An 11062-nucleotide genomic window follows, 5' to 3' on the forward strand; every position below is an offset into this window, starting at 1 on the left:
TCCACAGAAGGACTGGGTTTATTGGTGTCTGATGGTGTTGATTGACACTTCTACGCAACTGTTGGCTTGTCCCTTGACAGGCTCAGGTGAAGATGTTTGGGGGTCTATTTCAAGATTATGTTTGGGGGCCCCCTTGCTTAGAGCAGAAAACAGTCTAAGGCACCTGTGGGGTGCATACATTATAATGGAGACATATAATAGAGTTCAATGTCAATGTAAGGGGGGTCTACCCAATCCATCATGGGGGACAGGTCATGCCCTGCAGGAGACCAATGAGCAGGGACCCTCCTCTATATAAGTCCTTTGCTCCAATACCAACTTCTCTTTCTTTGCTGCTGACACCACTGCTAAGTCACTCCTTTCAGTTTGTGTCTTGCATGTTAGTCAGTAGAAATAAACCTTAATAGTTACATTAAGGAAGTAAAATTGTGTACATGTAAATGTATTTGTAATTGTATTTAATATATATTGGGCCTTTATTTTATAAGGCATTGTATCTATGAGGCCGCGGATGGCAGTTTGTTTTTATTAAGGTGAAAAATATTACGCCACTGAGCCAGTATTTATACATGACATATTTGTTTTGCATAGTACCATTAAATTACATGTTTTCCAGGTTCTGTTTATTTGTCAATGCCAGTGTTCGCGCAGGTTTGCCTCTGGGTATTAAATGTGTTATAATTAAGCGTGTACTGCTTTTTCTTTGCTTTAATCCCGTGCGCCCCGGTCTAATCGAAGCTTTTACTTCAGACCCGGCGCGCACGGGTCTCTTTGATTTATGTTTTTATGGTTGTCACGCGCTGGTCTGAAAGAAGCTGCTAAAGCTTCAGTGCCGGCCGGCGTGAGCCTCTTTTGTTTGTTTAACACTGTTATTGGGCCTGTTGCACGCCGGTTTTAAAAGAAGCTGATAACGCTTCAGTCCCGGCATGCACGGGTCTCTGTGTTTGTTGGGGCTTGCCGCCCTGTTGTGGGGTCCGTTGCGCGCCGGTCTGAAAGAAGCTGCTAAAGCTTCAGTTCCGTCACACATAGGCCACCGTGTTGAGAAATGCCTTGGAATACCTGGTGCTGTAGAAAGCAATGCTACAGTGGCGCAGTGGCATGTTCGGGGCCTGCAGTGCTGGCGACCCAAGTTCAATGCCCAATGCAGGGCAGCAGTGTTCATTTTGGGAGCAGGAAATATATAATTGGTTAAATGTATGCCTCCTTTCAATTAAATTCCACCTGGGAATGCCAGGTGCTGAGGGCGTGCATGGTCCCCTGTGTTTTTCTTTTCTTTTCAAGCAAATATGGTCTTTATGTAGTGAAGCTTCTGCTGCTCTCCAGAAACAGGGTAGCTCAATGATAGAGCGGCAGGTTTTAAATGCAGTTTGTTTTCGCAACAGATCCGATACATGTTTGTTTATATATTTTGAAAGATTATATATTTTTAATTTCATTTTTAAATAAGAATATTTTGTAATATATATTTTTGGATCCCGCCCGCTCAAGTGCCTAATGCGGTGCCAGTCTGCAGCCTTGTTTAAGCGCTGCATATGGCATAGAAGATTACCTTCACTGTAGGTGTGCCATAAACCTGCTCAGTGGCAGGCTTTGCCTGTGTTCTACTGCGAGGTTACACCCTTGTGTACTGCTGGTTAACACACCCTGCTAGGGTGAGCAGTGGAGGTGCACTTGCTCAGTGTACTCTTTTGCTAAACAATATGTTTAAGCTGTGCCTGGAGCACATTTACGTTTTCTGATTGGCAGTACCCCGGATGGCTCAGTAAGCATCAGCTTTTTTATAAGCAGCTGGGTTCCGGACCCCTGTTTGGGCGTAACCCCACTTCCTAGGGCATTTTATATTATTTGTATTTATTTATTTATATTTATTTATTTATTTAGTACTTCAAAGAAAAGAGTGTGTGGAGGTGGTTGTAAACAGACCCATAGGGGGGCTGTACCTTCCTCTATAGCCATCACTCAGGTGTTAACCTTTGTCTTCGTTAGTAAAATTCAGTCGCCCTTTACATTAGCTAGTTTCAGGACAACTCAGTCTGTTTCCTTAGGCATTTCTTTCCCCAATAACAATTGCTCCCTCAGTAACCGTGTTGATTAAGTTTACTGAGTTTTCTCTCGACATGAGGAGGAGGGAAATTACCCTTTATGTCCCTATTGAGGGCTGCAGGGCTTGATGTGCAGATGGGGTTTGCCTGCTCGGCAACACCAAGTCCACTCCTTAAAGGGTGGGGTGATTCCCCTTACTATTTGTCCCAATATGACATTCATTATACAATTTTCACTATTTACAGGTCAGCTCAAGGGTAACTGTTCAGTTTTGTTGCAAGGTAACGTTGAGCAACCCAGGTTCTGACTCGGATGGAGTGTTTGGTAACACTTGCTGGTATCAGAGGGAAGGATTACCAAATAATAACATTCTAGAGCCCGCCCCATAGTTTTCCTCCCAAGGCTTTGTTTCCGCTAATACTTCTACTTCTAGCAGAGTGTTACAATTTCTCCTCTGCTCGAGGAGTACAAGCACGGTTCTGTACCCTCAAGGGAGTTGTTTAGTTTCTTTCATTTTATTTTTTCCTACAGCGCAGCGAATAGCGTGCTTGCTTTCACATCTGTGCAGAGCCTTCTGATACACGTTTCTAATTCTGGAAGGGCCTAAATCAGCCTTTTATCCTTCCGAGATCGATAAGTGAACACCACACACACCACACACCGTTGGTAGTAATAATAAGCAGCACTCTGAAGCCTGAGGGTTCGTAGCACTATGTAAGTGCTATTTTGATATGGGCAATGGGCTTCATTTTTTCCTTCCGCTGATCCCTGGAGAGGCTAGTCAGCCTTGCATGCATACAGAGGCTCAGGCCTCAGTGTTTGAAGGGACAGTGGTCCCAGTATTCCTTCACAACCTTTCAATTAATGGCCACGATAATTATCCCAAAGTCACCCCCCCCCCCGCCACTCCCCTGCCCACCACCCTTTCGGGGGGGATTGCATCATAATGTTACACCTCTAGGAGTAACACCTGATGGTTTCCGTTTTTCCTTTAACAGGAGTTCTGGCTCATGACCAGTGCAGAGCTCGCACTGGGCATTTCCCTCCTGTCAGTTTACTTCCCTTTGCACCAATTTCCTGGTATTTCACTAAGTTAAGCGGAGCCCCTTCCACGGTCATAGGGGGTTGGTTAGAAGTGCAAGAGTGTATTTATTTTAAAGGAGTAAGCGGGGCTTCAGTGTGGTCCTCAGGGTACCCTTCTTCTGGGTTGCAAGGTTTTTCCTTAGATAAGTGGAGGAGGTTTTATCTCCTCCTAGGGGAAGGCACAATATCCCTCAGTGGGATAGAGGGTTCTGGGAATGCTGCTCATCTTCCATCCAAGTTATTACAGCCCCCCTATCACAGGGCGTTCCAACGTCTCTACATTAGCCATCCCCGAAGGTGTCTGTCAGTGCGATTGCCAGAGGGCTGGGATACATTTATTTAATGACTGGGTTCTCTTAGCCACCTGCATGGCAGGTAGACCTTCTGGGTTCTCACAGGAGATTGTTCTGCAATAAAGTGCCAGCACAGGGTGCTGGGGGTTTCAAGATACTTCAGATTTGCTAAAATGGAGGTTAGCCTCTTCCGGTAAGCAACTTCATTTTAACTGTTTAGTGATCAGTTCCTTTGCAGTTTAGAGTCTTTCTCAAGACTATGGAATTTAGTATATCCTCCTTCGGTAGGTTTATGATCCTCTAGGGGATTTATCAACCATGGGGGATGGGATAAGGTCCAAGCGCCTGGCACATCTAGCAAGGGGGTTCAAGTATCACTATAATGGTAGAGATTGGATGTAAGATACGTTGCTCTCTTTGCCAAGTTCTGTCTCTTAAGGATCAGGTTTTGTAAATCTCGTCCTTTTGACATGGTAGCAGAGTCCATCTTCTAGGGCTCAGGAGGTCTGAGGGTCTCCGTCTTGGCGGTTTGACGGGTTTAACTCTTCCTGGTGTTTTCAAGGATTTTTCTGGAATATATCTTTGTGATCAGGGTCCCCTAGTTGGGCTTTTCTTATTCAGGATGTTATTTAACAGCTATCTGCTGGGTTTCAGGTGTGGCCATTCTCTTCCATCCCGCTTCTGCCTCTAGAAGACATACCTTTTCTTAGTATACACATATGACTGGGGACAATTATGTGCTAAGGATGGGGCTTGGAGTAGACATTTCTGGGTACACAAGGCCCTAAGTCTATTGCAAGTCTATTGCTTTTTAGCTCCACCTAAGCTAGGTCGTCCTATAACATGTTAATAAAATGTCCTTTTTACTCCCGCTTTACCTTCTATGAAGATTTGCCTTTCCCACTCGGTTCCCCAGGGTAGTTATGTGACATGTCCTGTTTCTAATAGGATATCTTCTTTTAACACATGGAATGGAACCTACAAAGCTTTCACCCCCTAGGGGGGTATTTTTCTTTATCTCCAGGAGAACTAAGTGTTTAACTTCTTTCGTTTGCTATCTAGGTTTCCAGAAGATGCTATGAATTTAAGTGTTTTAAATGTTTGATTTGACAACAGGGGAGTTTATTACTCCTATGCTTTTTCCTAACCTATTACTATAGGAAGACTTTTGTCTAGTGTCCCCTCTCCCCACCCATCCCCCCTCTTTTTTAAACAAGTTGGTTTTGGTGGCCTGTGAGGAACACTGGAATTGGCGCATCTTCCTAGTTTTTTGCAGTTGATACTGCTATGCCTTATAGGACAGTTACTGAGGCAGCCTAGCCTAGGGGAATACTTTTGCAATCAGTTGATTGATCAAAATGAAAACATTTAAAACACTTCTTCTCCTATTATTATTATAGTATTATTATTGTATTGTCACCATTGTATTGATCATGTTGTACTAATGGGATGCAAGGGCTTCAAACTTGCATAATATGAGCCTCCTGTCTTGCCAGAGAATGACTAATCCCCCTCACTAGCGTGAGAAGGGGGTTTAGATTCTATTAAAGACAAGGAGGCGAATATTATCCCACCCACCCGTGATATGATAAGGAATTTATGGCGCGCCTGTACACAGGTGTTTCAAGAGGGAACATTCTTTGGTTTGTTGTTCTTCCCATCCACCCACCCTTCTTTGTTTGTTGTTCTTACAGCTACGGGCTGAGAGGTTCTGTTCAGGAACGTGGGTCACAGTCACAAGTTGTGGAGAGTGCGTGATACGGGAGCTTCGCTGGATTTGTCTTCATAATTTATCATCTGGTCTGTGCAGTGGATGTCTGGTTCAAGACAGCTACAGAAAGAGGAGTTGGGATTGGAGTAAAGGACTTCTATAGAGGAGGGTCCCTGCTCATTGGTCTCCTGCAGGGCATGGCCTGTCCTCCATGATGGATTGGGGAGTCCCCCCTTACATTGACACTGAACTCTATTTAGTTTTGTTTTTACAACTTTTTTGTTTGTAAAAGTTTTTTCTTTGCTGCTGTGGTTTCAGTGTAACGATTTTAATGCACAATACTCATCTCCTTGTCTTTAATAGAATCTAAACCCCCTTCTCATGCTAGTGAGGGGGATTAGTCATTGACCACATAAAAGCTCTGAATCCTTCTTTATCAGCAAGTGGCTGATGTGGAGGATGTGTGTTTAAACCAAAAGAGGGAGCAATAATAATTCTCTATGTAAAACATTAAATGTACCCACAGAAATTGATGTCTCCAACCCAGCCACTTAGCAAATATGGGCTGCGTACTGTGTGCTCAAACACAAACGGTGTTACCTGAAATATCATTTTTAATTCATTTCTTTTTCGCACAAGTAATACAAACATTAAAAAACATGTAAATACAACATAATACTATACATAATAAAAATTGCGCCACCTCACAAAATCAAAGTCACAAGGTACTTGATCACAGAACATCAGAGGTAACTTATTCTTATTCCCCACTGTGTTGAACAAGCCCAATTTATGTAAGTTTCTGTCCTATATGTTGCACGTGACTGGACATTCTTCAGGGGCAGGAATTTAACTTGCGCTTTCAGTGGTTTATATTCATTCCTCTATATTTCAGACTCCTGTATCTGAGGGTACATAAAAAGACATCCACATTACTAAATAGGCCTTTTGGGTCTAATCAATAAACCTAGCCAAACCCTAATCACCAATAGGATGGACAGGTATACAATGAATAATGTACCCGAACCAATAGTCAGAAGAGGTCAATATCTTCAAACTCAACAGCAGGGAAAATTACTTGCTCTTCACTTGGAGGAACCAGGGTTAAAAGGCAACGAGGTGTTAACACTTCTGTACCCCGATTAAAGTGACGGCTAAAGGGCTCCATCCAGCAAACGCAGTTTGTAACGGGAGCACTGCAAAGAACACATTTAATGGAACAGACGAAAGTGATACAGAAAGGACTATATTGCCATTTCATAGGATTGCTGACAGCAACATGGGGCGTGGCTAGCAGGGCTGGACTGGCCTACAGGGAACTCTGGAGATTTCCTGGTGGGCCTCTGGACCCTGGTCCTCTTTAGTATTTTATTTGCATATTTTCTCGTAGGGCTTGCTGAAAATGTGCACTATGGGGCCACTTTGAACATTATTTCCAGGGCCTCTTTTGGTTCCCAGTCCACCCCTGGTGGCTAGGGCCCTCCCTGAGGCTCAAGGCCCCTTTCAACTGAAAAAGTTGAAAGTGCATAACGCCATCCCTGTCCCTTGGTTTGAACGTGGATTTGCTTTATTTTATTTGCAGTCATAATAACAAACCTAATTGTTCCAACTGTGCTGCCAAAACCCGTGTTTCCCTTGCTATCATAAATAATTATAGGATACGCCGACAACCAGTGGCTTCTGTTATTATGCGGGAAATACCGAAAGTGTGTTGACTAATAGTACCCGCCCGGCTCATTTCCCAGCCAGCAACTACATCATTCTGAACAGGCCGTTGCACCCTCTTGCACAGCTCGGCCTGGCGAAGCACAAGGCTCGCTCTACTATCAATCCCTGTGCCCATTCCCGCCAAAAAAACACTGGAACGAGAACACGAATCACGAGAAAGCAGCGGCTCGAGCCAGCGCACTGGAAGAGGTTTACATACTACGACGGCTTAAGGACTCGAGGCTTTACTCTTACACAGTAATAATGTTAATAGAAAAGCTCAGGCCAGACTAGAAGGGCTGAAGACGCACGCTGAGGTGGCATACCTGTGAAGAGGAGAGAGGTCAGCAGCAGAGCGCTCCCCAGGCACCGGGACATGGTCGCCGCCTGTCAGCCGCTGCCATGAGCCGCTCCTTCAGTCCCCGGGCGGCCCAGTCGCGCCTGCCCGGCTCCAGCGCGCTGCTTCCTCCGCCCCCGGGTGTGTCGACTACAGTACTCTGAGAACGCACATACGGCTCCGGAAACAAAAATGAAAGCACTGTATGGAGAAGTGGGAGGGGCCTACTCAGAAATCACTACAGGCGAGGAAGCAGGAACTGCACCCCTTCTCTGGCATGACTTGGGACAACACCGGCTCTTAGAGCTCAAGCTTGTTCCCTCTCAGAGGGATATCACTCTCGCTTTCGCTCTATCTCCACATCTTTCTTAAATAAGCAACCACAATGCTCTTACCTTCACACGCATTATCAACAACAATAGAGTCCAGCTATATTTACCTCTCTCTGTCCACATAACCCGCTGTCTCTCCATCTCTCTCTCCCCTGTCTCCTCTCTTTCTCCAGCCTCTCTCCATCTCTCCCTCGCTCTGCATCTCTGACCCTTTCTAGGAGGGTGATAGTTCTATAGTCCGATGTGCATGGCCCACCACCACCCCAGCCTTCAACAGCTGGACCAGAGAAAGTTAACATATGTATTATATTCAATTGGGATGTTTATTGGTTATATAACGTTATCTTCTTATATGGTAATTTTGATAAATGTTATATAAGCATTGTGCATAAATTGCTTGTTTAAACCAATACAAAACATTTTGTTTTTAAAGGGCATTATTTAATCGTACTAATATTGTAAATAGACGCTTTAAAAAATGTGCCCTTTTGTATTTCCAATGATTGCTCACAGTATATATTGTGGTTATAATAAGAGCGTTACACTTTTGCAAGGTAAATATCAGGGCTCAAGTCGACGGTACACGCGCGGGACGGAATCCCCCCCCCTTAATTCAGAGGGGGGACTCAGCCCCCCCCCCAGCTAAAAGAGAAACATTGGATGTCCTCTTTGAATTCATGAATTAAATCAGACCTTGACCGCAGTCGTTAGATTTGGAGCTGGACATTTCACCACTGCACTATATAACCGATCAAAAATAACAAACAACTAAAGGTGAAATATCCCATTTCTGTACTGCAGGTCCCAGGGAAAACATTTGTAGTGGTTCTTGGAGTTTAAAACATGCACACCTTTTAACGTTTTCAAAAACACTATTAGAAGAAAATATCCTGTCTTGGTTTTGTGCGTGTGTTGATTTTATGAAAGCCAAATGCCATTCGTCCTGTTCAATTTGGGTGGTTATGAAAAGCCAATTTAATGAAATGTGCATATTTCACCTTGATATGCTAATTTATGGTGACGTCACTTCCCATTGCGTTTGTTGATGAGTCCCCCCACTTAAATTTTTAGGACTTGACCGCTGGTAAATATAAACACGTACAACAGGGGGTCTGCCACCTGCAGGTCACCAGATGTTTTTGAATATGATCACTCACCATTGACTATCAGGGCTCAGGCTGATTGGAGCTGCTGTCCCAAACATCTGGAGGGCCAAAGGTTGGAGACCCCTGACCTAGAATAACCATGTCAGTTATTTTTCTGCTAGAAGGTTATCAGGTTTAAGGTCAGAAAACCAAACAAATGTGTGAATCCAAAATTCCTGACCCCTTTTGGAAGACTTTCCAGACTGACCATTCCTTCAATGGTTAGAATGGAAAAGTTAATACAAAACGGCTAACAAAAAGGGAAACATAAAAGAGTATCAATAAGGAGAGGGCATGTGTAGGCATATGGGAAAGGTGGGCTGTGATTTAAGAAAGCATTGTTAAAAGTCACAAAAACAAAAGACCAACATGTTGCCTATTTTTCAAGGAGGCACACAAATGTGCGATTAGTTCTTCGGACATTTAGTTGAGGGGCATCTGTTACAATAACCTAGTCTGTGGGATTTTGAAGGAAGGGGTGCCTACTGGGGATGCATTGATAATGAAGCATACAGTCATGTGCTGCCAGGTGTTTTGTCGGAATTTGTGGCAGAGGCCCTGTGTGACGTCATTAATCCAAGATGGCCACCATTATGCATACTAATTTCGTTTTTGAGCTGTAACTGCAATGAGGGTGGTTATATGAAAAATGTTCTAAGTATTTGTTTTGTAAACATAATCAAAGGAATAGAAAAGTTCACATAAGGATTTTTAAATATCTTTTACAGTTTTCAAGATATAGGCCCTCAATACAAGTTTTCCAGTATACCACCGGTAATTCTGGTGGGATACTGGCTAACTGACCTACCGTTTCTGCCACCTGATATCCCGGAATTACTGGGATATTACATGTGGCAAAAAGGGCTGTAAATCCCCATTCCCTGAAATCCCTTAGAACTCCATGGAGGGCATTGCCGTCATTTCCAGCACCGGTAATACCAGTGCCAGAAATACCAGCTATTTATTCGCTGGTGGGGGCAGGGACTTCATTAGGGAGTTGGCAGGGGTAGCAGTTGCTACCCCTTTTGCGCCCCCTTTGCTACCCGTAGACGAAATGTCCTTACAACCCCAGGGCCACTGGACAAAGGCAGTGCCAAGAGCAGATATCTGTGTTGCACCTGTAAAAAGCCTGTTGTAAATGCAGCTAAATGTGCCACAGCCTTTTTTACCTAGAATCTAGATCTCCTTAGCTGGAGAAATAACAGGGATGTAGGAAAAACCATCAAACCCCCATCACTAACAGGGTGGTAGTCCATTAGTGAAGAATGCCTGAATGGTTGGGTTCAGAGGTGGGGCTGTTTGTGCAACTCATACCCAGTAGTATAGCAACAGGAAGCGTATGGGGGCTAGGTCCAGCTAGCTTGGAATGGGTAAGAGCAGACTGCACTAGTCAGTGAATGCACAGCATGAACGCAAATCTCATCAGTGTTTCTCGCTGTCTGCTATGCACATCCAGTGAGGGACGGGGCATGTGTTGAGAGGGGCGTGCCCCAGTGGCTTCTGCCACCAATCCTGTCTGGGCACTGTGTGACCTGACCCAGATCTGCCAGACCTGCATCACAGGCACACTGTAGATAGGTGCAAGGTCAGATAATTAATTTACCTGAAGTTGCACTCCGCCTTTGAAATAAACCATCTGTTGCTTCCTCAAGCAAAAAATATATATATTTGGAAGGAAAGCTCAGAGGCAACAGACTTGCTCTGGGAACAAGAGGATGCAGTGCAAAATGAGTTCAGTTCCTGCTCCAGTGCTTAGAAGCTGGAGGAGGCTGGCATTAAGCAACATATAAAGGGCCGAAGAAAATTATAAAATGAGCCTTTTCTAGAGGTGATGTCATGGAGCTGCTGCTGCTGCAATTTACGTTTTAAAATAAAAAAAAACTGCAATTACTCTGACCTGCACCACATTCTTCCCCTCTATCTCCCATCTAACAAAAAAAACTGTGGGTTACTTACCAAATAAGAAAAACACAAAGGTGATTGCTAGGAAGTTTCAAATCAATCATAACCACTGGCACAGCTCTGGCCTTGAGGTGTTTTCTTGAGCTCAATTTTATAGAGGCTGGTACTGGAGTCTTAAAATATTGTACTAATGACATACAAATGTTGGGAGAGAGTGTCTGAGATGTAATGTGTTGTAAGAGAGTTGAAATGCATTGAATGCAGACATAAGATGTGTGAGTAGGGTAATTGTGACTCATACTGTTGGGGCGTTGAAGGAGGCACTGGAGACTTAAGTTGCTACTTTGCTTGAGGTTGATGGTGTTAGAGAATGCTGGAGACTTAAGTTGCTGGAGGGTGGCACTGTATAAACATGAAGGTGTTGAAGCAAGGTATTGGAGGTGTAAGGTGTGTGAGGGTGCGAGTGAGTGCCAGACATTTAAAGCTGTTGACAGAGGGCCCTTAGCGAC

At 44.2% G+C, this 11062-nt stretch overlaps 1 protein-coding gene across 4 annotated transcripts in view; it reads right to left on the reverse strand.

Annotated features, from left to right (window-relative positions):
* Window positions 1-7362, reverse strand: part of IL10RB (interleukin 10 receptor subunit beta) — a 472792-nt gene extending 465430 nt beyond the window's left edge. For all 4 annotated transcript variants that reach the window (XM_069636303.1, XM_069636302.1, XM_069636301.1 and 1 more), the window contains exon 1: window positions 7164-7362. In XM_069636303.1, coding sequence (XP_069492404.1) covers window positions 7164-7215 — 52 coding nt within the window. In that variant the 5' untranslated portion in view covers window positions 7216-7362. The remainder of the gene's footprint in view (window positions 1-7163) is intronic.
* Window positions 7363-11062: the final 3700 nt, after the last annotated feature.

This window comes from Ambystoma mexicanum, chromosome 7p (assembly GCF_040938575.1).
Source record: "Ambystoma mexicanum isolate Mex_15411 chromosome 7p, UKY_AmexF1_1, whole genome shotgun sequence".
NCBI classification, from domain to species: Eukaryota; Metazoa; Chordata; class Amphibia; order Caudata; family Ambystomatidae; genus Ambystoma; species Ambystoma mexicanum.